General features: G+C 38.3%; 2 protein-coding genes across 5 annotated transcripts in view; one reads left to right on the forward strand and one right to left on the reverse strand.

Annotated features, from left to right (window-relative positions):
* The window catches only part of ppm1aa (protein phosphatase, Mg2+/Mn2+ dependent, 1Aa), a 50,844-nt gene extending 31,966 nt beyond the window's left edge, over positions 1 to 18,878 (reverse strand). For 2 of the 4 annotated variants that reach the window (XR_015126453.1, XM_086275600.1), the window contains exons 1-5: positions 18,467 to 18,878; positions 16,716 to 17,569; positions 16,498 to 16,615; positions 12,922 to 13,033; positions 12,745 to 12,802 (exon numbers count right to left, since the gene is read on the reverse strand). Coding sequence is in view for 3 of the 4 variants with exons in the window: in XM_086275600.1 (XP_086131726.1) it covers positions 12,745 to 12,802; positions 12,922 to 13,033; positions 16,498 to 16,615; positions 16,716 to 17,552 (1,125 nt within the window). In the remaining variant the exon portion in view is untranslated. Of the gene's footprint in view, positions 1 to 889; positions 6,196 to 12,744; positions 12,803 to 12,921; positions 13,034 to 16,497; positions 16,616 to 16,715; positions 17,570 to 18,466 lie in introns of those variants that run through there. The other 2 variants (XM_086275602.1, XM_086275601.1) reach the window with 2 other exon arrangements.
* Positions 18,879 to 21,263: 2,385 nt separating this feature from the next.
* dhrs7 (dehydrogenase/reductase (SDR family) member 7) lies at positions 21,264 to 27,214 on the forward strand. The gene is made up of 7 exons (XM_086274099.1): positions 21,264 to 21,646; positions 22,278 to 22,430; positions 22,589 to 22,695; positions 22,899 to 23,138; positions 23,309 to 23,431; positions 23,532 to 23,747; positions 26,877 to 27,214. The coding sequence occupies exons 1-7, from the start codon at positions 21,517 to 21,519 to the stop codon at positions 26,916 to 26,918; spliced, it is 1,011 nt and encodes a 336-aa protein (XP_086130225.1). The 5' UTR covers positions 21,264 to 21,516; the 3' UTR covers positions 26,919 to 27,214.
* The last annotated feature ends 19 nt before the right edge of the window (positions 27,215 to 27,233 follow it).

The raw sequence follows: 27,233 nt of genomic DNA on the forward strand, positions 1-27,233 counted from the left end.
CACTCTGACTAGGACATTGTTTTGCATTGTACTGTACTTTCTAAAGGATCTAATTTATCTATGGCACTGGAAAAGTCTAGAAATTAGAAATCATATTCTGTCTTTCTCATAACAATCATTTAGACAAAATATTAATAGTTCTTCCTTCTATGGATATTATTTGGGAAGCATGTTCTACCTTGTTTAAGCATGCTAGTCAATTCATCACAGGAGCCACAACAATCCAAATTGTGCCTGATCTATTAACTGCTTGCCACTGAGCACCATTTGAACGTTTGACCTTCTAGCACAGCTCCTGACATTATGTTGACATTTAAAGTAATCCCTCCCGCAGTTCTTAATCCCAGTTGTCGTGGACTGGCCTGGCCATTCTCTGAGATCAAGCCCCTCATAGTACATGCTGCTCTCACCACACCCCGGCAGAAAAGGCGTTGAGAAAGGAACAACTTTGACACTGCCAGTCTGCGACATCCTTGTGCTTCGGAGATCACAGCTCAAAGCATGTAGCAATACACAAACTGAGGCATTAAGTTGAATGTACACTGTCATTACACTTTGACAGAGCTAAGGATTAGATTTTCCTAAAATAAATAAATACCAGGCAATATTCAGAGAATCCAGATTAACAACACATACAGCTGTTGTGAAGGCATCTCACATCTGGATGAGGAAAACACTGGGTTTCATGGACACACAGAAAAAAGAAAAAAAATGATGAACTCATCTGATTTTCTTTTATTAAGCATGTTGTTCCTGATTTTTCCTGTAACCCTTCACTTTCACAGCTGAGACAGCTTTTAATAAAATGTTTGGCGTTACATAATCTAACTGCAGAGAACGTGTCATTCGGACAACAGGCCCCGACAGATAAAAGTGATTAAATGAGAGGTACAAGATGACAACCCATTTATTTAGTAATACATTCTGCAAACTAGAAATTTTATTCAAACTTCAAAGGCTAAAAAATGAAAGAAAGGAGGGAGGGAGATAGGTGGGGGGGGGGGGGGGGGGGAATTTGAGTAGCAGGGAGAAAAATGCATCTATTCACAAGCAAGGAATGCAATTTGTTCAATCGACAACACAAATAGAACAATTTCGTTCAGGGAGCAAAGCTTTTTTTTCCTTTTCTTTTTTTTTAAACACATTTCTTTTTTTTTCCCGCCATTCCTTTGGAGCTAGAACATAATACAAAATATACAGTTATTGAACTTTGTAAAATCACTCACAGAGGCCTCTGAGAAGCATTTGAATCAACACTGACAATACTTAACTACAGCACTCTAAAGCTATTCTTGAATGTAATCATAAATAGAGCAGACATTAATGTATGTATGCACATTTTGAATGCTTACGAGGTTACCATGTTAAAACACTTGCATTTGTTGAAAGTATGACATCATCTGCAGTGGAAATTAAATAAGCTTTCATGACACAGATTTGATACAGTAACATGGAGAGAAGAAAAACCAAACAAACCCGCAAAGGTTGAAAAGTTCTAACTGGTGACAACCTGGCAAAGTCACTTTGCTGATAGCTTAAGTACCTTAAAATGGACAGATTTCATTTTCTGAGAGTGTAATGTTAGCAGCATTACTTCTCCTCGTAGTGTTTTGTTGGACAAGTACTTTAGGGGGGCAATGTGAGTTTGGGTAAGGCAAATCGGTGAGCTTATTTATGAGCTGAGAAAAAAAAAAAGAAAAGAGAGAAAAAAAAGGTCGAAGCGAGGCTCAGCACGTCCTGTAAGGGGACGAATAAACCACCACCACTAAGGGTCACACAGTAAACGCCACAACTGAGGTACATAAATATGCACAAGAGGGCGCAAGCTTTTAAAATCTCTTCAGCTTCTGCCAGGTAATCCTCTGTACAAGAATATACAGGATGCATTCCAGGCAACGAAAGTAACTCTGTAAATAGCTCTATAATCTTTTTTTTTTTTAATACAATAACAATTTTCTGAAAAGAAGAAAACAAAAGCTGATTATATAGAGGATCAGTGCATATGACTCGTCATGTATAGTCACACTTATTTTCTCACACACCTCACATGTTTAAAACCCTGAACTCAATACAATTACAGATTTGAGCTAAGTGAGCATCACACAAGTGCACGAGAAGCTGAAATTACACGGGTGAGTGTTTGAGGGCATTGGCTGGGGTTGAGGGGGAGCTTTACAGGACAAGGCCGATAGTGTTCCTACTTACTAAAACAGGTTGTCTTTTCCAGTAGTTTCTTCAATCGTTACTCTTATTTGTTAACATCAGCACAATTCAGGCAAATACTGTACATGAGTATAACCTTATACCAATCAAACAGACCAGTGTTAAAGTAATGGGCTCTAGGGAAAAAAAAACAATAAGGAAAGGCTCTAATTAAAAGTAACTGCTGAACTAAAGACAAAAACACTTACTATTGAGATCACGAGGTATTTAAGGTAATGGAAAAATAAAAAACAATATATGCTTGGAATAATTTTTGTTCAGGTTTTGGGGGAAATAACAGGGGTGCAATGGAAATTTGCAATCACTGAAAACATGCACATGAGGACAAATTATAGACGGGCCACTCTTAGTATCTCACAACATTTCAGCTACAGCTATTCTGAATATTGAAAGGTGCATTTCTACTGTAGGAAGTGGATAACAAGCAAAATTTAAGGAAGGGCCACGACATTAGCTTTAAATTATTCATGTGAAAACACAGGGGCATGAGTTTTGTCAACTGTCTCAACATACAAAGAAAAATGTTTGTTCATCGCTAGGCTTGAAGAGAAAATTACCAAAGTTAGAAATACCTACCAGGATTGCAACAAGCAGTTGGGTGCTGACAGTTGTTAGGTAAGAGACACTTAGTGCACTTAAAAAAAATACAAGCTATGCAGAGCAAAATAAATAGCTTACAGATTAAATATGAGCTGCTCCACACAAAAAAAAAAAAAAAAAAATCAAATCCACTGAATAAATTGAAGTATTTTCAACTGAGTACAGCAGGTTTACAAGTATTACGGTATCATACTAGCAGAAATACAACTCTTAATTTTAAAACCAAAAAGATGGAAATGAAACATTTTTACTCTGCTGTTTGTCTTTTGTTGCAACTTGATTTTAATAAAGGGAAAGAACATTCAGTGAAACCACATCTTCATGCAAACACACAGATTTCCTACTTGAGTTAGCTGCCACTTCAGCAAATCTTTTGATGGTTGTCATACTTTTGTAGGATTACTGGTTAAAGGTACACTATGGAGTCTCTCAGTAAACGTACATTCAACACGTCTTAGCAAATTCATTTTTGCTTTAAGGCCTATCAAACTTTTTCATAAAATCATATTTTCCTAGGCTTCATTCCCTAAAATCATCATCTGGTTTTGGAGTATTTTAATGGTTCTTTGGCACTCTAAAAGGCCCTTCACATGTGCGACAGCATCACAGCTGCACTCGGATATTGTTGTTTGCACAATTCCCTACGCGACAGGCAAAATGCAGCGAAGGAAAACTTGCCTGTTCCACACGATAAAAACAAAACACAAAAAAAACCCCTGCAGAATTACAGGGTGTGCAGCGATCAGCGAAACACAAATTTCAGGCCATTCACTTGGCCACAAGCATAAACGAATGCAAATTTCTATGTGAAAGGGCCATTATGTCACATTACTATGACACCACTTGTTGATATACAAATTACTGCCCCCTGCAGTCAGCAAAAGTGCATTTCACATCACCTCAAGGACATTTCTTGCACTTTTTTTCCCTCTAAAGTGTGCACTTGCAGTGCGAGGACCTGCTTATAGATTTCTTTTCAACCAATGATCATAAACTCCACAGAGCACCTTTAAAAAGCAACCAACCAAAACTAAGAAAAATAAACTACAGTTAGTCCAATAAGTAAATATTTATAGCTAGTTTTACTTGTGAAGCGGGCTTTGTAAAACCTCGGGGTTCTTTGGCATTATTTGCCACATTAAGCACATTAGAAAGTAGCTTAGGATTATTATCAAAGTTAGTCTTTTTCCCACTCTTAATAATTAGCCAAATCTAAATGTACTGAAATGGTTAGGATTGTCATCATGATAAATCAAGGAGTATAAATTTAGTACATAATTACTTTGTATTTCATATATTTGGAACCATTCAGTATTAATCACAGGAACACCAAATGGATTAAATGGAAAACTTGGTCAAACACAAACATTTAACCAACCACCTGAAGACAAACAAGAAGAAAAAAAAAAATACCTAGCTCAAGCAATGATTTATTCCTTAAAAATTTAAGCTGAAAATATATACACACATACATAGGTTTCCAACAATGCAACACACACACACAAAATGCCAGAAAATAAATTTGAAATAAAACTATTTCTCTTCGAGAAATATATCAACTATGTGTGTTAAATACAGATTTATTCAGCGACTATCTTTACAGGGGAGTGGAGCGAGGGTGTTAACCCACAGATCTAACACAATAGCAGCAAACTGTATTGTGCTGTGCCTTGCAGTGTCGTGGTGAGAGTTTTTAACTGGAGAAGAAACTAATGGGAATAAAAAAGGTGCCGCACAACAAGAAAGCTTCGTTAGCAGATTTGTTCTTGTTCTGAATGCCCAAAAGAAAGCCTCGTAAGTTTTAGAGCCAGCAGTTTCTTCTATTTTCAAATTGCCAATGCAAAATTTTGTTCAGTGCTTAAACTGTTCACAACAAACAGATCTTAATCAGATGTAAAATGAAGAAGCTCAAACATATTTGCAACACATACAAAAACTGCATCTAATGGGGGGCTTGGCATAGGCTGACTAAAGCTGAAGGTGTAATTTAAAAAGAAAAGAAACAAATATGGCACCCACAGTGGTCACTGGTATTCATCTACATTTACAAATTGATATTTAAATATGACACGATGGGATGTGTAAACCTCCAAACATTTCAACTGAATTACTAGTTTCATCTCAGGTTCTGATAGATGCATTTTAAAATCAAACAGGGTAAGATGTAAACTCTGTTGTCCAATGGTGTTTGGAATTAGAAATAATGAAGCCTGTGTTGAGCTGATATGAAACACTGGCTGGGGAAAAAAAGGGGGGGAGGGGGCTGAAAACAAGTAAGGGGAGAGCACTTCTTTTAAACTCCAGCCTAGTTTGACCAAAACACCATGCCAAATTGAAATCTGAGCTGCACATCCAAATCTGCATTTTACCAACACATGTGCACACAAACACCCAAGCACGCTTGCAAGTATCTACAGACAAACACGTTAACATGGGACCCATCAGATACCTCTCAAAATTGAAGAAAAATAAAATTCCACTTCATACTTGATTGAGAAACACCTTGCCATTATTATTTGAGCATGTACAGAAAACTACTTACAAAAGTAAAATATAATTAAAACAAAAAAAAAAAAAAAAAGCACAGGGGAAAATAATTAGGACTCAAATGGTTTGATATAGAGCTTACTGTGCTGTCAACTATACAATTTACCCGTTTCTTAAAAGGAGCATAGACTAATCGGAGGAGGAGGAAAAAAAAGAAGAAAAAAAAGAGAGAAATAAAAGCGCAGAGACATTGTGCCTGGAGGACAAGCGATAATATTCACTGAATAGACATTTGTTAGAATTCCAGAAGAGCAGGAAAAGGCAGATAGTGCATAAAAGGTTCTCTTTTTCCATTTCTTTCATTTTTTAACTTAAAATCAAGCTGCATTAAATACAGGCTGTTTGTACAGGACAATTGCACTTCACAAAAACAGAAATATACAAATACACACAAGGAAATGTGAATCAAATTAATTACAGCAAAAACAAAAAAAAAAACAGAAAGGGAAAGGGAAAAAAAAGGTGGGGGGAATCTTACTACTGAAGCCGATTATTTAACAAAATGGAAGAAAACTTTGTGGACTCACTTGTTATGGATTACTTTAGAGGAGAATATTTAGGTGGGTGAACATAAAGGGGAGACAAGACAGCGGGGATCCTGAACTCCAGAGTGGACCGGTGCTGCACTGTTCCAGGTTTGTGTGCATGCATCTCCTCTTCCTCCTCCCATGAAATTCCCTTCTTAGAAACCAAAAGCTCAGAGTGACGGAGAGTGACTGCTGAGCTGAGCTGCTGTGGGTCTTGAGAGGATGGTGGTTTGTAAACTCTATGCTGTGTTAGTGGTAGGAGGTTGTGTTACCACATGTCGTCTGTGGATGCAGAGTCCTTGATAAGAGAGGAGAGGACGGAAAAACCCTTCAGACTCTGGCTTTACATCCATCAGAACTCCATAAGACCAAGAGTGCATAGAGATATGTAAAAATTGATGCCAATATAATTACAGTGAAATAAAAGATATGTAAAAAGTATCAAGTACATAAAATAACAATATAAAATCTTCACAGAAAATTCATTACTGATATGGCTGACAAGTGTCATATGTGATTTTGGTTTATAAGGCCAGCTTGTTGTCCTGTTGTTGTTATGGGTCAAGTTAAACTTCAACTGAGGAAGATTCACTTTACAACATCACAATACTGATGCAAATTATGGAACTTCTAAGAATCCTAATCAAAGTTTAAAACTAATCTAAAATCAAAGCTAGGACTTCATTTATGAATGTCTTCTTCGCTAATGGAAGTAACATCTGCCAAATTTAGTGAGCAACACTGCCATTAAACGAATCTCAATCATGAAAGATGATAAGCTCTAATGTTAGTTTCTACTCTGCTGGTTTTCCCATTTATCACAGGTGATGGCTATAGTGTAGCCTTCCACATTTTATACCACTAGCTCCATTTCTTATTTGCGATACGATTAAAACATTCTTCCACTATGCATTCATACAATATACTTTTGTCCCCCTTGCAGTATGTATGTGAGTGGCGTGGGCTGCAGCATTGCGCAATACACACAAGCCGCTGCGCTGCACCACATAATGAGTGCAACAAGTGTGGAAAGCTCTATGCATCTAAGATAAGAAACAAGGGCAGTCTGCTAAAACATCTACTGAAAGTACATAAGATACGAACGAAACACAGCACACTGACTGTGAGGATCAAAGTGTTTTGTAATGTAAAATGGGTTCGACATCCCTTAACTAAAGTGGGCCAGACCAGTGAAACTCCTCTTTCTATCAGTATAACAACATGTAACACATTTAATCCCTGAGAAGTCTTAATATGAGGAAAAGAAGCGCACCTTCAACAGTAAGCTTCAGTTTTGCTACATAACAAATGTGTAAAATTACAGAAAAATGTATGCTAGCTCAGTGCCTAGACAGGAGATATTTCTACAGTAGGTAGTGAAAAGCAAATACTTTTCTGTCATTTAATTGTTTATCTATTACTTTGACAGAAAAGGCTTTAAAACTTATGAAAATACACTTGAGTTTAAAATCGATGCACTCCTTCACACTTTTCAAAAAAATCTCATTCAGTGGGTCAGATTAGAGACCATCTGGGCCCTATGTTTTGACACCCCTACTCTAGTGCCTAGTGTACTCTAGTGTGCCTGTGTTTTGATTGCCCAATTGTATGGTTCAAATGTTTTCACTAAAATTAGTTAGAGCAACGGTCCCCAACCTTTTTTGCGCCACGGACCGGTTTATGTCCGACAATATTTTCACGGACCGGCCTTTAAGGTGTCGCGGAAAAATATAACAAAATAAAACTGGTACCGGTACCGAAAAAAAAGAAGATTTATTCATAACACACGTGAAAAGACCCAGGAAAACTTAGTTAAAAGATAAAAACGATAACAAAGTAACGCTGAAAACCGATAAAAACCCTGAAAACCATACATTTCACACCTGAGCCTCAACTCTCGCAGCCCGGAACCAAACGACTCACGGACCGGTACCGGTCCGAGGCCCGGGGGTTGGGGACCGCCGAGTTAGAGTACAGGTAAAGTACTTGGTCACAATACCGATAAGAGTACCATTAAAATATTTATCCATTCACATTTCTGATATTGCAATATTTTAAGTAATCTACTACGAAAAACTAGAGTACTGCATTGCAGTTATGAAGCAGTCTGCCACTTCATAGATGAGTTTTTGTTGTTCCTAAACGCTCTCACTTTTTAATAATACGACTAATAGTTGATCGTGAATTATATAAGTAGGAAGAAGTTTCACAAACTGACTTGTTGTAACGATGTCATCCTATTACAGTACTACATTTGAATATAATGACCTCTTCAGAACGATCCATTAGGTTTTGCAAGGTCAAAGGGACCTTGAACTTTGAAAAAATCTAAATGTTTTTCTTTCACTTCAAGAGAAATCTGACCAAGTTCCTACAGGGGGGAAAAATATGTACAATACACACACTTTTGTTTATAACATGTAGAGATTTGATTTTTCTTTAAACTTTTATTTTTAAATGTTTAAACTTAAGGGTTAATTATTAGATTTTACACATTTCTTTATTGATATGATGCACTAAGAATATATTGTGACTACTGTATTAAATAAGTCTGTTATGCCGTTATATTTTTGTCAATATTACTAATGGCGGCTTTCTGATATGGTTTTATCTTAGCAAAACCACACAAAATTGGGTAATTATGTGAGCCATACAGAAATTTTTCTGAAAATGAGAAAAATGCCTCGAGGATGCCAAAAGCAGTACAAGATGTCTCAAATTAGATTTCCCCTGCTATTTAAAATGCCATTATTATTATTATTACAGTTAGTGTTTACAAAAATTACCCACATGATCTAGCTCTGACATATAGCTCGTCTGCCATCATCCTCCCTGCTGTGCACCACAATATAGTAATAATAAAAAATAAATGAATAAATAAAACAAGTGCAGATTTGGATTCAAAGAAACTAACAGCAGTAGTTAAATGCGATAATTTCGTATCCGGATACAGTCATTAGCATTACAATAGAACATAGCTACCAGCTGACAGCTAAAAGTCCACATCAGCCTCCGATGACAATTTTGTAAAAAATAAAAAAAATAATAAAAAAAAAGAACATACTTCATCCACCTCCTTTGTGCCTTCCATGTTTTGCAAAGTACACTGCAAAACATACAAGAAAAAAGTTTCCACTAAAAGTTGGAAACACCAAACTTGTTTCATAACTTGAAGCACTGTTGAATACAACCAGGCTATGAAGGTACTTGAGGAAGAGATGCTAACAGCTCATAATTTGTGACCGAAAAGTAAACAAATGACTCAACCGTGCATCACTGGAGCACCCTCTAATTTGCACTCTATATGACGGGAAGAGCAAAATGATGGATGGAATTCACTGATTAGGGTTTCTCAATGGAAAAGCAGGGCTTTAAGAAGCTGACTAAAAAGCTCAACCAATTCAACTCAAGTCAATTATATGGCAATATTATTCAGCCTCCTAAAGGGTTTCAAGGTTAAGTTACTTTAGTTATTGTGCAAGTGTTAAGCAGTTTTGTTATTGCTTTTACTAACGATATCCATGGCAACTCATCTGCTAGTCATTTAAAACAAGAGAAAAATATTTGACTCATCAACTAGTCCACTTTAAATGGACAAAGGTAAACATTGCCCAAACAATTATTTCTCATGTATGTTAGGAACTACATGAAACTTTAATTCATAGTCCTATAAAACCACATTTCAAATGTGTCTTACATGTGTTGCACTTTGGAAACATCGACAGATAACATTTTTGAACTCGCAATTTCCAGTGTACACTAATAAAATAATAAAAATACACTATCTGAATTTGATGTGTATTTATGTAGTCATGCAAATCCTTGATGTTGCATAAAATTTTCATAAAAACCACCACATAGGGTGCGTCCTATGAGATATTTTTTATATATCTCCATTGTTGCACCATGATCCTGGATCCTGCTGCAACAATAAAAACACTCTTCTGTATTTTTTTTTTCCTATATTGTCAAGGATATTATTACAAACTTCCTTACCATCCTTACTCTCTAACATGACTACTAGCAGGTTCAATTAAAAGGCCCTAATGGAACACTCAACTCCTCAAACTTTGTTATATTTTATTTTGCTATAGTTTATAATATTAGAATGTTCAATTGCACATCTTAGTCTTCATAAAGGTTGACATCAAACAGTGAAAATTTTCAGTCAAATCATAGTTAGCCTGTATATGAAAAATTAAGAGACGGGATTTTTTTTTTTGAGAGCTTCAAACTGATGGCTGTTGAACAAAAAAATAAATGTTTTAAAAAAACACTGAATATTAGCAGTTTGGATCACGACCACAAGGATGACTTAAACAAAGAACATAAGCTACATGAGCTATAATAAAAAATCTCTCTAGATAAGAAATTTATCTTAAAAAAAAAAAAAAAAAAAGTCAGTGTGAATATCAGAAACAAATTCAATACATGAAAGCATAAAAAGAAAAAAATAAATCAGGAGGCTGTTTGCATGCAGTTAACTGATTGTCATCTTCAAGAAACTAGTTTGAGATTATTTGAGCTTTTTCACATGATACGTTATCTTGCTGGCTACACTACCGTCATTAAAGCGGTGGACATCAGTAAAAATGCTAAACTGGCTGTGGTGTTTAAACAATGCTCGGGTTCATCTTAAGGCACCCAAAAGGTGCCAAATAAATATCCCCAAACCATTATGTCAACAGCAGCAGCCTGAATCGTTGATACAAAGCAGGAGAGATCCCTGCTTTCGTGTTTTTTTAAAATTGCTGAATTCTCACCTACCATCTGATTATTGCAACATTGTTGCAGGAGAATCATCAGACCAGACAACGTTTTTGTCCAGTTTTGGTGAGCCTGTGTGAGTTAAAGCTTCAGTTACCCATTCTTAGCTGACTTGAGTGGCACATGGTGTGGTCTTTAGGTCTTCAACAGCAGTATGCGGTCATACTGCTGTTGAAAACCTGCGCCATGGTTTGAGGTGCCACCTTTGTCCTAAGTGGGGTTTTTTTTGAGTTGCTGTTACCTTCTTATCAGTTCATTCTCCTCTGATTTCTGGCATCGACAATGCATTTTCACCGAGAGAAACTGGTGCGCATATTTTCTCTCTGACCATTCTCTGTAAACTTTGAAGATGATTGTGTGGGAAGATGACAGTAGATCTGCAATTTCATAAATGCTCAGTTGCAGCCATGCGACTGATTAGACATTTACATTAACAGGTGTACCTAATAAAGTGGCTGACAGTGCATATTTTCCTTTAAGACATAATAAATTACCTTCCACGTAAGCCTATATGACTTTATTATATTTAGAAGTGTGAAATAATGTGTTATAGTTACTGCTGAAGTTTAGTATCACTGTATTTTTTCCCATCAGATTTGGCAGTGTCACAGTATGAACCTGGCACAGGTTTCCAAAGAGTCACTTAGTCCATAGGTTCATCATGTCTCTATTTTCTCACTGTTCTGTAGTGACAGAGGTTTATTCAGGTGCTAGCAGACCATTTTGCTACCAGCCAGCTAACCCTACCCAGCATGCCATTTGGCAGTGTAATTATGTAAATGTATAATCATTGTGTTATAAAATGATGGGGCAGTTAACCTGGTCCACTCTCAATCCATTCTATGCAGCACTCTTTATGACCAATCATATTAAATTTTGCATACATGAAAAAAGACAAGATATTAAAATGGGTATAATTACAATTTTACAATCTATCAAACAAATCTAACAACACACAGCAACATTAGAGTTGCTTAACACAAGGAGTGACGGTCTTTGGAAGGCCAGGACAGACCTCAGATTTTATCTTCATCAACTTTGTCCCCCTTGGAACATTACTGGCGGTATCCCTTGTTTCTCTTCTCTGAAATGACTGGTTTCTGTCATATTTCAGGCCTATTTCTAAAATGATGTGGAACCTGTTCTAATGATTGTTAAACCACATCTTTATCGATAAATATTGAGGTGCGAAAACTCGTAATTGAGGGTACCCGGGGGGTGGGGGGTAATTTTGTAAATAATCTAAGTTAACTTCACATCTTCCTCCCTGAGTTTTGAATACATCTGTATACAACTGCAATGATAACAAGTTGTGAAGATCTTAAAGTGCAAATAGCACCAAAGGTGATCTATTCCCTTAAAAAAAAGCTTGAACGAACAAAGTGTAGAATGTCACTTTAAGTTGACTGTAACAGTTTCTAAGAAGCCTAGTGCCCTCTGAACACAGAAATCTTTGTGTAAACTGGTTGGAAAAACAAATCTCAATTTAATCAATTAGCAAAAGTGAGTCAAAAGGTTTGAGGGTTGGGTTTTTTTGAAGAAATTACCAGTGAAAGTAAATTAAGTAATTAAAAAACCTTCCTTACACAAACATGAAATACAGGAACCAGAGGACAAGTTTTACTGTCAAGGACAAGATGATGTGCACTAATACGTGTAGCTGACTCAATGAGCCTATTTGATAAAAGGCACAATATCTGAGTGGACAGGGGCAAAAGCTGTCCTGTTTGTATGAAAAGGACTTATGAGGAATGTTCATTTTGAATCAGTTTGAAGAGGACCATTTTTATGCCACACTTATTAGTGACTTCTTTTTTAGTTCAGTTGCATTAATTGGTGAAATTAGCTCATGGTTTTAGTTAAGATAAACATTGATGACAATTGTCTGAACTGCTTGAGTCAATCCATATTTTTTTCTCCCCTGACTGCATTTTGAAAAAGATCTCTTGGCAATATCATTGTTTTACCTTTCTGAATATTTATAGCATGCATGGGATTAGTACAAGTGTGCTTAAAGAAAACAAAAGCATGCATACTTCAAAGAAAGCACATCTGCAGGAAGTTAAAGCAAAATACTTACTGTGTCATCACTTCGATACGGGATAAGTTTGTTGTACACTGCTTCAATAACACTTCGTCTGAGGGGGAAGGCAAAAAAAAATCAATGCTAGTTTTCATTCAAAATGAAAAAATATATACATATGACACCCAGTGTCACAATAGCATAGTTTCCATTCTAACCACAAATATCACTTACTTGCTCGCCAGCTCCCCACCAGGAGGAAGGTTAGGGATGCTCTCAGATGCTAACGTCCGCATCACATGGACCAAATCCGGGACACCTTCATCCCCATGCTTTTTGATTATCTCTGTTGGAAAACACAATTTGATTAGATTACAGCTCTGTTTAAACAACACCAGAATACTTCTAAAAATACACAATTGATATGAGCAATTAAAATATTATATATCCATGTGTACAAGGAGGATAACAAACTAACAAGATTAATATTGTCCAATTTAGACCAAATCACAGCTGTTTAAGTGTGAATATATGTAAAATAAAAGCTTTGTCATAGTAATACTTCTTCCCTGATGTAACACAGAGGCCACAAAACGGTCATCCCAACTAAATAAAATATTGCTAACTTTGATGCTTATTTTTAATAGTAAGCGTAGAAAAAAATTTAATAAGCCTACTTTCATCTATTACATTCAGCCTAAGCTTTGCACAAAATATAAATATAATATAATATAAATTATGTTTGTCTCTGCCTTCTGCTGTTAATGACATTACTAGGGTATCAACCACAAAAGACAATCATCTTTTATTATTACTGGCCCTGGACTTTATGAGCATCTTATAGGAATTCACAGTCAATTTTGTTTAAGGAGCAAATGTAACAGCTATGTAAGTAACTCTTCAGAAATACAAAGTTACGTCATGTTAAGATATACAGTGGGGCAAAAAAGTATTTAGTCAGCCACCGATTGTGCAAGTTCCCCCACCTAAAATGATGACAGAGGTCAGTAATTTGCACCAGAGGTACACTTCAACTGTGAGAGACAGAATGTGAAAAAAAAAAAATCCATGAATCCACATGGTAGGATTTGTAAAGAATTTATTCGTAAATCAGGGTGGAAAATAAGTATTTGGTCAATAACAAAAATACAACTCAATACTTTGTAACATAACCTTTGTTGGCAATAACAGAGGTCAAATGTTTACTATAGGTCTTTACCAGGTTTGCACACACAGTAGCTGGTATTTTGGCCCATTCCTCCATGCAGATCTTCTCGAGAGCAGTGATGTTTTGGGGCTGTCGCCGAGCAACACGGACTTTCAACTCCCGCCACAGATTTTCTATGGGGTTGAGGTCTGGAGACTGGCTAGGCCACTCCAGGACTTTCAAATGCTTCTTACGGAGCCACTCCTTTGTTGCCCGGGCGGTGTGTTTTGGATCATTGTCATGTTGGAAGACCCAGCCTCGTTTCAGCTTCAAAGTTCTCACTGATGGAAGGAGGTTTTGGCTCAAAATCTCACGATACATGGCCCCATTCATTCTGTCCTTAACACGGATCAGTCGTCCTGTCCCTTGGCAGAAAAACAGCCCCATAGCATGATGTTTCCACCCCCATGCTTCACAGTAGGTATGGTGTTCTTGGGATGCAACTCAGTATTCTTCTTCCTCCACCTTCAAACAGGTGCCATTCATACAGGTAACGAGTGGGGGACAGAAAAGCTTCTTACAGAAGACGTTACAGGTCTGTGAGAGCCAGAGATTTTCCTTGTTTGAGGTGACCAAATACTTATTTTCCACCCTAATTTACGAATAAATTCTTTACAAATCCTACCATGTGAATTCATGGATTTTTTTTTCACATTCTTTTTTGCCCCACTGTATTAATTAGAGATATAACAACTGGCAACCAGACAAGTTCATTCTACCATCTAAAACTGAAAGGCTATCATTAAAATTTGGTAACATGGGCAGTAACGATATTTACTTTGGCGTTTGTTTTGCTTTAAGCGCATCTAAAATTTCTCTACATGCAGCTGCTAAGCCACAAGACAACACAGAAAAGCAGGGGAGGCAACAAAGACAGATAAAACAGGAGGTGAAACAAAAAAGATAAAGACATCTATCCTTTTTTGTTCCTTTTTAGCTGAGTGGTTAGTCAGGTTGAGAAGAACTAAGCCCTGTGTAAATAATGTATAAAGCTGTTGTAACTATGCTAGCGAGTACAAAACTTTACCGGGATTTCTTATATGACCCAAAGCAGCTTCTTTTCACAGAACCTTTAGGCAGTAGCCCGGAAAGTGAAGAAGAAATAAGTACAAGGCATTTTCCTAAAATCCAGGTTTTTTTATTATTATTATTATTATTATTATTATTATTATTATTATTATTATTATAATACCCGTTCCTGCGCGATGAATGGGACGCAACAACAGGTATAACCTCAACCAGCAATTGCTACTTTTCTTTTTTTTTTTTTATTCTACAAAATAGTAATGAAGCATTAACTGATGCTCAAACAGAACAACATAAGCCCAGGCAGGAATCATGCCAACAGGTGCTACACCAATGGTGATGGTGTAGCTGGCAGCACTTGCCTGTTTTTTTACCTTTACTTGCCACTGGGATACTACATTGGTGGACTGGGACCAAATTTGAATCTCGACTGCAATTTCACCGACAGTGACAACAAAATAACTGGATAAACTGACTATTCTTTTGCATTTGTTTTCACTGCAAAACTCATCTTTTTTTATTGTCTTTGTTATAAATCAGACGCTCCTATTTAATTTGTGGCTGTGCATTTTTAACCCCTGTCTAAAAGCTCAAGGTTATTACTGAGTTTATAGTCAAGGCAACACAATGAGAGCCCTCAGTCAACAATCTATTTCAAAGTTAGTAAAAGTCCCAAGGTTTCCATAGTTGATCCTATGGCTGGATTACCGTTTCCTGCAGGTGCTTTGCACTACAGGTATTTTAGAATTCCTCCCCTGGTATGTTTTAAGTATCAGGCAACAGTCTCCCTGTTGCCAACCAAGGCCACTGCCACCTTTGACTCTGTTCGACCCCAACTGCACACACAAACACCCCGTAGTGGATGCAAAAAGACAGGGACTGATAGTTGCCCTTTTGATATCATCTTTATGGACACCATAAATCACTTACTAAACTATTATCAGATGAACCTCCACCACTTCCAACTTTTCAAAAATGCATTTGTTTCTCCATAGTGTAGTGGTTAAAGCATTTGCTTAACATGCAAAATATCTTCAGTTGAAAACCAGGCTGTTAATTTAAATCTTGCCTGGGAAAAACTTACTTTACCTGTCAGCAACACCCTTCATGAAGTTTCACACCCTGTTTTACACTTAAAAGTTTTTTGGGGGGGTTTTGGTTTTGTTTTTTTAATCTAAAGGTTGAATACTTCCAGAACATTAGGGGGTAAAAAGGAAATGATGATCACTGGCAGCATTTGAGAGACTTGAGATCACTAGTAAGATATTGTTTTATTGATACATGTGCAGGATGCGCAAATAAACTTAAGATGTCAATGGCAGTCTCACTGTAATCAATGAATTTGAAGTCCTTCATTTGGTGTTTCAATGCTTCATTATACAGTATGATTCAAATATCTACCTTAAATATATCAGATATTTAAGACCCAATCTACAGACATTACAAACAAAACACTTCCCGTTTTTGCTCTTTGATTTTGCATTTTTCATTGCCTCTAAATATAAGTAAGATATATGAGCATTTGTAAACTTGATGTTTTACTCTATAATAATGTCAACCAAAAGTGCTTTTACTACCTTCTACTCTGGCCTCCAGATATTTGTCCAGCTCAGCTTCTCGTTTCACTGCTTCTGAAGATACCTTTGGGGCCCCAGGAAAGCAGACTAGCACAACACTCATATTGTCCCGGCTTCCCTGCAAAGAAATCAAAGATAACAAACAAGAATTTATGTAAATCAACCATTGTACCAAACAGTTCAACAACGTGTCAGAAGAGGGTTTGTTGATGGTATACCTTGTACAAGCAGGTGTCAACAATTTCATTGCTGACTTTTTCAAGATCATCCGTAACCTCTAGCCTTGACCTCACAAAGTCACACAGTTCTTCATTGGCCATGACATCCCAGATGCCATCACAAGCTAATATAATGAATTCATCTTCCCCCTCGCTTCTCTCTATTGCATAAACTTCAGGCTCCGGAGAAACAAGCTGCTCTGTCGGGCCTTTTCCATGCACGCATTTGTAGTCGAAGTCTCCCAGAGCACGGGACACTGCTAGGGACCCATTAACTCGCTGGATCATGACTGAGCCACCGGCGTTCTGGATCCTTTCCTTTTCCAGTGGGTTGCTAGGTTTGTGATCCTGTGTGAAGAAGTGCACAGTGCCACCCCGGCTGAGGAGCCCACGCGAGTCGCCGCAGTTGATGAAGTAGATATGGCTTGGAGAAATCATTACCCCCACTGCAGTGGAGCCACTTCTGTCCACACCGTGCTTCTTCTCGGAGATGGTTCGCATGTGTTCGTCAATCTGCAAGAACCCAGTGCGGATACCATTCTTCACGCTGTCCACACAGGGGTCATCCTGAAGAGCACTCTGGAAGTCTGAGTTGCTGGTGATGTGCTCCAGCAGGTGCTCACAGCAGTACTTGGCCACCTGAGAGCCAGCATGCCCATCATAAACAGCGAAGAATGACCACAGGTCGAGACCATGAGACAGACCAATTACCGCTGTGTGTGCATCCTCCATCTCAACCCTCCAACCCTGCATGCTGCTCAGCCCATACCTCAGGTTGTTACCTTCACCATGGGAATTATACTTTTCCATCTTTGGTTTGTCCAGAAATGCACCCATTGTGTCCCTTTAAAAGCCTGTAACACAAAAGAAATGACAAATTCGTTGATTAAGAAAGTGCAGTCCAATCAAAGCCCCAATTTGGAAACTAAAACAATACATGTTGTCTAATTATGACAATGTGAAAACATAAAACGAGTACAAATCTGACAAATTTTCTGAGAAATAGTTTTCTAAGAAATAACCAGAAAGAGGCACCAATTCTATCAATAAACTAACAGCACGTCTTAGATCCATTTGTGGCAAAAGATTAACATCTTGGAGTTGAGTTCAGCCCCTACTAGTCTAAAAATAGTAGACTTGTGTGCACATTTTGGCCACACATTAGGAACACTGCTGGTGTGGATCAGACTGAAACGCCCTCAGGCCAGTGGCTGTCTAGAGTTTACCAATAAATGTAACGAAACGTTTTAAGTTATTTACTTTCATTTTGATAGTCCACTAAACCACTGTGACCTCCGCAATGCAGACCACTTCACCATACTAGCTACCTGGGGTAGTAAAGAGTTGCAGCTACACGCCTGTAGCGCTAGCCCCAGCTAGCAGACTCGATAACCATCACAAGACATAAAATCGGTCAAAACCAACTCTAACGCTGTAATGAACTACTTTACACCATAGTCACGTTTATTAAGGCTCAACAATGCTGTTGGGTTTAGTGAGAAACTTTGCTCTGCAGCCAGTACCGACTACAACTGAAATAAACAAACAGCCTAGCCTACTTACGGGCCTTGACCCTTGTCCCTCACAGCTAACTGACAGGCCTCCCTCCCTGCCGTGGTGCGCTAATATAATATTGAGGCAGGCAAAGCCCTTGGCCTTGCTAATTGCTACATGCTAACACAGCTAAGAACTACGGCTGCCCAATGTTCCTCAACAGCTGCTGGCTACAAAGTAAACATTTAATGACTTACCAAATACCAAAATACTAGTCGACACCAGCGGAAGATACAACAGGGACGATGACCGACTGGCCGCAGTTCGCACCAGAGAGGGTACACCGACGAAACTAGGGGGTATACGGCGGTTTAGCTAAGGTAGCTAGCCAGTTAGCAGCGAGCAATCGTCACTCAAGATTCGGTGCATATAAATTGTGTAGGTGCGGAGATCCCTCTTTGCGTACGTCCGTGATGCATTACATTATCTCAGCTGGCGAGAATATTCAAACGGATTTTCTCGTGGCTTTTTGGGGGGTGGCCGGTGGTTTATGCGGCCAAGCCAGGGGAAGGGAAGCTGAAACGTCTGCCCCAGCCTCTCCACTTGACAGCCTGACAACTTGCTAGCTAACGTTAGCCTGAGCGGCACGGAGCGACGGAGACAGGACCCGGATGTTGCAGGTTGCGCATTCGAAAACATGACATCATTCCTAAAGATCTGAGGCTGGCTGCTCCAGCTGCTACATAGAAACATGCTCGCAAAGCATGTATACCACAACACGGGCTTCCAAATCTGATATAAACAAGCCCGAACAAAATGACAATTAATTCAGTGCAATCCTGCAAACGTGCTGCATAAGTGCTTCTGTCAAAATATGTCGTTATTGCACAAATTCCTGCTTCTTGTGCAATTTCAGTCTGTAGAAGGGAAATGTGGCACAGTTAATGTTGACCATTGCTTGATTTTTGTTTTTATTAATTTTAATTTATTTTATTTTACCCCCCTCCCCCGCCATGTTCTCCGGCGCCACCAATAGGTCGAATTATAGGTGTGTTTATGCACTTGAATCGCTTGCTTTATTTATTTATTTATTTATTTATTTAATTATAATAATTTACAACTGGAAGGTTTCCACCACATTCCTACAGCAAATTATAAACAATTATAAAGGTTAACATGCATGCATAAATTGTTATGTTTAGCTATTCGTGAGGTCTGTCCAAAATGTAATCATAAAAATGAGTGAAATCTTTTTCTTATTTGATTTGTTGTTCCAAAGAATTTTCGAGGAAATTTATAACCTATAATATGTGCAACCACAAAACAAATGAGTTCTACTTTTCAGATGATTCCTGTGAAAAAGTTTATTTTTCATTGACATTTAGCAATCATTTAGATGTACATGTTTCTGGGATTATATATTACATAATATTTTATCTGCAATTCATTATTTTGTTTTATATGTAGTATCTAAAACGTAAGAACCGAAACTTTATGGCAACTGGCATCTACAAACAAAACATTCCCATAAAACTTCCCACGATAGTTTTATTTTGCTGCTGTAGAAACATAAACTAGTCTGATTCACCGAGTGTTTCTTTGAGGTCAGTCACTGTCATACTGTATTTTTTACAGAAGCGGGTTTCCTAAAAAGCTGACAAGTTTTTGCTGGGTATATTTGTAACAGAGGATCTTTAGGCCAAGTCTCATAAAAGTTAAATGAGATGACACAGAGGTTGTGTGTGGCATTGCTCGCTCTTCTGTAACAGGCTTTCAAACCCAGTATCCAAAAGCCTGTGGGTAGAAGATGACCACCATCTGCACCATTTTTACTGTGGACAGTTAGGGGAGAACTTTCTCTAATAGATTGAATTGACTTTGCTGTCCCAACAGGAAGTCTTTTCAATATATCATAACACAATACCAATATTTACTTTGTTTGTTTGCTTTTTTTTATTACTGAGTTCCTTGTTATATTATAATCAGCTTTTTAAATGTCATTTGTTATTTTATTTTCTGATTTTTGTTTTTTAAGCTCATTCATTTTATATTGTTTGACATTTTTATTTTCATGTAAATTTATATTCTTGAGTATTTTACCTTATAGCTATTTTTGTTTTGTCATGTTGTATTATGTCATACTGAGCTATTCTATTTAATTTAAGCAATTCTGTCTTAGGTTACAGCTGCTCTAGCATAATTTCCCTTCTGGGATGAATACTGTAGTATCTTATCTTAAATGCCCTTTAACCTTGCTGAGTTGCTAGACTCCCTTATCATCGCTGTAGCTTTAATGGTTGACAGTTCTTTAAATGAGCATGGTATTCACATGGATGCAGGGGTCTCGAAAATTAAGATGTAATCAAGAGGAACTGAGCAATACATGAATCAATGTAACATGTCATGATCCATTTACTCTGAAGGGTCTGTTTGGTAAAAATGAGATATTATTTAAAGAAAAATTAAAAGATATGTTATGAAAATGAGTTAAAATGTATTACATTTACACTAGACATCCATGAGCCAAAATGTGTCCAGTGTGCTAAGCAATCAAAATTAAGTGCCTTGTGTCTAACTGCACTCGGCCAGTAAAATAACCACCACATGCATGTTTTTCAGTTTGGAGTGTTTCTAAACCCATTAAATCCAACATGAAAATAACACTGTCCTCAGTTAGTTAAACTAGTCAAGATCACAGTTTTTATACTATGCAAATCCGTCCTGCATCAGGCTTGCATAAACCAATGACCGGGGGGATATAGGTTATTTTAATAATAATAACAGATAATAGATGGATATAGGTTACTTTAAAATGAAATACAACATGCAAAACTGCATATCGCTAATGCCTCATACTGGGAAAACGTGTGTTTGCTTGTATTACTGAAACTCGCAGGGTTCTGCAGGACACTGTGTAACAGCTGTGGTTCAAGTTCGTTATTGCAAAAGATAACTGTTATACTGTTATGCAACCTGGAGAAGAGCGATAGATAGGAAGAAGCACGTTTATTTCTGAAGATTTAATTTTGAAAATAAAGCGGAAGTGACGTAGACATCCTTTAACTTAGTTTTGGTTGTAGCTATGGGGTTAGGGTTACTGCTTCATTATTGCAAACATTTTAAGAGATACTTATTATTCTTAACATCTTAACAGATACTCTGACCTGTAACTATCGTAAAATGCTTCGACCGTAAGTAGACACCGTTCGCACATGCGTGGTACCGATCGGATTTCCGGTACGGATCGGGTAGTGACAAGCCACTTTAAAAGTATACGCGTGTACTGTAGCCCACTTGCTTCCACCAAATGGACTGCTGGATTGTGTCTGCTCTCAGCTGGTTTATACCAGTTTATTTACTCATCCATTTACTCTGCTTCCTTTTCGCGGATGCAGACTTCACTCTCCTCTGGGCAAGTCTAGCGGGGCACAAGCCAGGTGAGTCAAACGAAACACACCACATGTTGTCTTCACCTTCTTGTTTATAACGAAGGGAATCCGTCCTATGAGGGGACAAGCACGGGTAACCTCTCTGTTTGTGATTGATCGGTTGAACTGTCAAAGAACAATAAGTTGATTTTATAAGGCTTCGTCTTCAACTCAGATTGACCTCTGAACTCTTTAACGGCAAAACGTCATTTGTGTTTAGAAGATAATGTGTGCCATGCTAACTTTACTCTGATGTGAGCCTCAGCAGAACACACAGCTTCTTATATTATATAGACATGTAATCATACAACAAATTCCGTATAATGTTACAATATGCACTTAATAATTTCTCTGTATGAATGTCAAAAGTCTTCCATTTTAGTGCACTGGAACATTTTCTGAACAGTGACCACAGGTAGTCAACAAAAGTACTAAAGGCAAAACTATCCAAGAGTTCAAGAGTCTTCTGTGAAAAAGATAAAATAAGTAATAATAATTTTGGTGAAAGTAAGAGCATACAATAAGAGTGCCGTATTCAGTTAAAACAAAATCAGGCAATCTTTATGACTCCTCTGTTGCTAACTGCTAAGTGTCGTAAAAGAAATTCGCCTTGTTGACTGTTGTGGTTTGTGTCAACCAGAGAGGAAGCTGAAAGGGCTGGTGGTGTGGATCACTGGAGCATCCAGTGGTATTGGAGAAGAGCTGGCCTACCAGCTGGCAAAGTGCGGCTCACGTCTCATCCTGTCTGCCCGCCGTGAGGATGAGCTACACAGAGTGAAACGCCATTGCTTAGGTAAGATAAATTAAAATGATGTTGTTATGTATTCAACATCCGTGCTTTAACTTTTTACCTTTTCAGTCAGTTCGGTTGCAACTGGGCATTAGCTTGATTTCAGTTCAGTGTTACTTGCTTGTGATCAGCTGAATCATTTTTATTCTTTTATTTTCAAGAGACCTCCAACCTTAAGGATGACGATGTTCTTGTTCTTCCCCTTGATTTGCTGGAGAGGACATCACACGAGGAAAGAACAAAAACAGTTATTCGCTACTTTGGGAATGTAAGGCTTAGTTCTTAGTTTCATTACCACATTAATATTTCCTGACGCCTGCAACTTATTTAAAAGATGCTGGTTTTAAACCAGGAATCAAACAATGACCCAATTAAAATTCTATTTCACCAGATTGTAGATTGATAACTTTTCAAGTCACGTCATCTTTCTGCACTTTTTTTATCCTATCTTATTTTTTCATCCCTCATCAGATTGATATACTCATTAACAATGGCGGTCGAAGTCAGCGCTCTCTGTTCTTGGAAACCAGCGTGGATGTGTGCCAGGCCTTGATGGAGCTCAACTTCTTAGGTACGGTCTCTCTAACCAAGCAGGTGCTGCCTCACATGACGCAGCGAGGCAGGGGGAGCATCGTGACTGTCAGCAGCCTAGTCGGCCTCGCCGGGGCGCCTCTTGCAACAGGATACTGTGCCACCAAGCATGCTCTTCAGGTGATGCGATTTCTCATGACTCTGTGGTTTGAATTTAACTCATTTAATGTAATTGAATGTTTCTGCATCTCGTCTAAACTTAGCATTAGTTATATATGGGGAACAAAGGAAGGGAAAAAAAACTATTACCGGTCCCAACTGGGTAAGTGGTGTTGCTGTATTTTCCACAGGGTTTTTTCAATGCCCTTCGACCTGAGCTGACTGATTATCCAAAGATACTAATTAGCATGGTGTGCCCAGGGCCAGTCCAATCACAGATTATCAGCAACGTCTTCACAGAGGAGCTAAACAAGGTAATGCATTTTATTTGCTGTTGCGATTTCACATTTGTGACATAAGTGCTTTTTGAGAACGTTTGCTTTCAGTAACCATTTTTCCTTCCATTACGTAAAGCCTGTGGCATCAGTTGGAAGCCAGGAACACAAAATGCCAAAAAGTCGCTGTGTGCATTTAATGCTAGTGGGAATCGCCAATGGTGTCAAGGAGATGTGGATTGCACAGCAGCCCTTCCTCCTGTTTTACTACGCCTGGCAGTATGCTCCTACGTTTGCCTGGTTCATCACAGACCTGCTGGGAAGGAAGAGAGTTCAAAATTTTAAAGCTGGTGTGGTACGTACATAATATGCACAGGGTGTATGTAAAAGATGGGTGTAGCCACCAAGACAGCATGCCTTGGCCTCTGGACTCGGAATTCTGAAGGCATCATGTTGATTTTTTTTTTTTTTGCGCCAAAAGTGAACATATTTAGATCAGAGGGTGAGGATATTGGCTCAAGTTAGCAACATGCTAATTAGTGATAAATAGCAGACTAATAAAACTAATGCACAAACTGACAGGCTGTACATAATAGCAGGGGATGTTAAGCAGCACAGACCCAGTTAAGAGGTCCAGTTCAGCTCCCCGTGTCTGTAAACCTGTCAGTCAAAGCATTCAAACCCCCAAATTTCAGCTTGATAAACAGGCAGAGCAAAACATGTTATGAGGGGAAACGGGCTATAGAGACTTTGCTGTAGATGTGTTTTTTCATGGCTGAGCTTGGTTATTGGGTACATAAAAGGTTGATGAGGCCATTGCATGTCATCCATTAGTTTCTGGAGTCTGCACTCAAGCATTTTTGATGCAACCATGTTTTATTATATTTATATATAAATTAATATAAAGCACAAAATCTAAAACTTGTGTCTTATATTGTAGGGTAAAGACCACACAATAATAGATCCTATCTTCTTGCCCTGGTTATGCAGTTGAGCCTTATTTGTGTCCTTTTCACTCCCTGTCATTTAAGTGTGTGAGAATTTTAAAAATGTCTATAGCTCATACATAGAGTCCAGACCTGCTTTAATTCTTCATGGCATAGATTTAACAAGGTGCTGGAAACATTCCTCAGAGATTTTGGTCCATAGTCACATGACAGCACCACACAGTTACTACACATTTATTGGCTACACATCCATGAGGTGACTCTCTGGAGTCCACCAAATCATTTGACGTAGACGTGACGTCGACGTAAAGCGCGAAATTTGACTAGCGGTCGGAAGTGAAAAAGATAAGCGCAAAATCACAGACAGACAGTACGCAAAATGCCTATGTCCTGTTGTGTTTACGGATGCTCCAGTAGGTCGACCCGAGAAACTGATAAACGGTATTTTAGGGTACCAAAAATAGCCCAACGAAGAGGAGAAAAATGGAAAATTCTAACCGAAAAACGTAGGAAAAAATGGATTTTAAATTTACGTTTACAGTCGGGAGGAGCAGAGTCTGCCAATGCCCGTGTCTGCAGCGACCACTTCGTCAGAGGTAATGTTATGTTTGCAAACGAACTTATTAGCATTAGGTTGTCGTTACATTCTCGTTTACTTAGTGCTTTTAAGTTAGTAGTCTAATATTGACTTGATTGGGACTATAGGCTGCCCAAGTGCTTTGGATGACGAAGAGTCGGAGGACTGGGCTCCGACGGTCAATCTCGGCTACGAACGAAAACCCAGATCGGAATCAGTTCTCAAACGAGAGAAAAGAATGAAGCTTAAGGCAGAACAGCATCGATGTGCAGAGGCGATTTTGGATATGCAACAGACTGCTGAGAGCCCGGATTTGAGCCTACTTAATTAGGCTACTAACCCTGCCATACAATTGCAATGAGCTGCAATCACTTCTCCATCCTCCTTTGCAATTACACAAGTCTTCAGAGGTGTCTCGTTAGACCTCTGAGAATGGTTTACCTTGAAACAAACAACTGTCACTCTAACGAAGTCCTAAGGATGTGGCATGTTTGTTGACGTTAAAGCCGCTACCGCTAACTGTTAGCGTGTTTAAGATAAAGCAATATAAGAACAAACACTCACCCTTGCAAACACCAAACTGTATCCATCACGGAGACGTTTTGTTCCAAGGTTGTGGACCCACCCGCTGACAAAAACATTGTACGCCTCCAGACTCTTGAAAGCTTTCATTTGCTGCCTAGTGTAGTAAGAAGTCTGGAGGACCAAGTAGTTGGTGATATCCACAGCCTCGATAGTAGGCAAATCCTTTACTTCTGTGGTGTATTCGGACATTTTCAAAGAATACGGATCACGTCCGATATATTTTTTAACTATCTGTTTATATCTCTCCCGAGAAACGGGGTCTAAAGTTGCACAATAGCTGCTCTCCTGACTCTCCACAGTGTCCTCCATGTTTACTTCCGCCCTCCACTCAAAAATCGCGCTGCCTCCGCACGTCATCAGAACCACGTGACCGCAACCCAACTATTGGGTTAGGATTCAATGACTGCAGAGGTTGTTTGAGTACAGTGAACCCCGTGTCATGTTCAAGAAACCAGTTTGCGTTGATTTGAGCTTTATGTCTCAGGTTATCCTGCTTCAAGCAGCTGTCTGAAGATGCGGTGATAAAAGGGTAATACTCAATTGATCCCAAGCAACCCAAATATCCATCCTTTTATTTTCTTTACACCAAATTCTGACCTTACCATCCAAAGGTAGCAACAGAAGTTGAACCTCATCAGACACGGCAACATTTTTCCAGAGTTCTGTTGTGCAACCTTGGTGAGCTTGTCTGAATTGTAGCCTCAGTTTCCTGTTCTAAGCTGACAAGAAATGGCACCCGGTGTGGTCTCCCTATTGTGTCAATGGGGCATTTTCACCCGAGGAACTGTAGCTCACTGCATATTTTCTCTTTTTCAAACAGTTTCTGAAATACGCTTACCAGCTACATTCATACATCTGCTGCATTCAAAGTTACTCTAATCACTTTTCTGCCTCATTCTAATGGTCTGTTTGAACCTCAGCAGGTCATCTGAATCTTCTTTACTTGCCTAAACTCATTGAGTTTGCTACCTTGTGATTGGATGGTTAGATATTTATGTTACTGATCAGCTGACTAAAGTGGCCAGTGAGTGTAATTATGTCAGTATTTAACGGAGAGGGAGGAGAATGCATATAAATTGCACACTGGACCTTAAATATAAAGAGGTTAATTTACAGAAAGGTCATTTTGCAGCTGGGTGGCCGTTGCTTCAGAAGGATCATTTTGAAACAGAAAGAGCCTAAAAAAACATGAATAGCATAACAGTGAAATCCCTGCCTATAAAGCTCGTCATCTTGTGACCACCTTGAAAAAAATTTTTTTTAAGATGTACAAATATTAACAGCATGTCTATTTGGACGTTTTCCTTTAAATTATTTTGATTTGATTCAGGGAAGTAGAAAATCAGTGCTGACAGCCGCACTCTTCCTTTTGCAGGATGCAGACTCTGCATACTTCACTAAACCAAAGACCTCCTGAAAGCTGCGTCCTCAGGAAGAAACACTTCAATGTGTTCCTAAAGTTGGACTTTGGATTTTTTTTTCCATCCAGAAGGAAGAATTCAAGGACATGACTGTTTAAAAGCTCAGTTTAAAAGCTCTTCTTGTCTCAGACGTAGTTAGTCTGTTTTTCCCCTGGGTTTTTTTTTTTTTTTTTTTTTTTTTGGCCTAAAGAATGATTACAGATTTGAATGACCTTTTGGATGACTAATAAAGTTTACTTTAAATTTTCTTTTGGGCCAGGTTGTTTAATGAAACATTAAACTGCTGTTTGATGAGCGATTTTTTTTTTTTT

Source organism: Aulonocara sp. 'chitande type north' Nkhata Bay, linkage group LG19 (assembly GCF_057382095.1).
Source record: "Aulonocara sp. 'chitande type north' Nkhata Bay isolate Kocher_YH1m ecotype deep benthic linkage group LG19, A_spYH_male_GT1.1, whole genome shotgun sequence".
In the NCBI taxonomy this organism is placed as follows: domain Eukaryota; kingdom Metazoa; phylum Chordata; class Actinopteri; order Cichliformes; family Cichlidae; genus Aulonocara; species Aulonocara sp. 'chitande type north' Nkhata Bay.

Bases quoted from the DNA above. Each gene is read 5' to 3' on its own strand.
- dhrs7 (XM_086274099.1), top strand. From the start codon at position 21,517: ATGGACTGCTGGATTGTGTCTGCTCTCAGCTGGTTTATACCAGTTTAT. The intron at 21,647-22,277 runs GTGAGTCAAACG...TGTGTCAACCAG, and splicing joins TCTAGCGGGGCACAAGCCAG to AGAGGAAGCTGAAAGGGCTG. The intron at 22,696-22,898 runs GTAAGGCTTAGT...ATCCCTCATCAG, and splicing joins TTATTCGCTACTTTGGGAAT to ATTGATATACTCATTAACAA.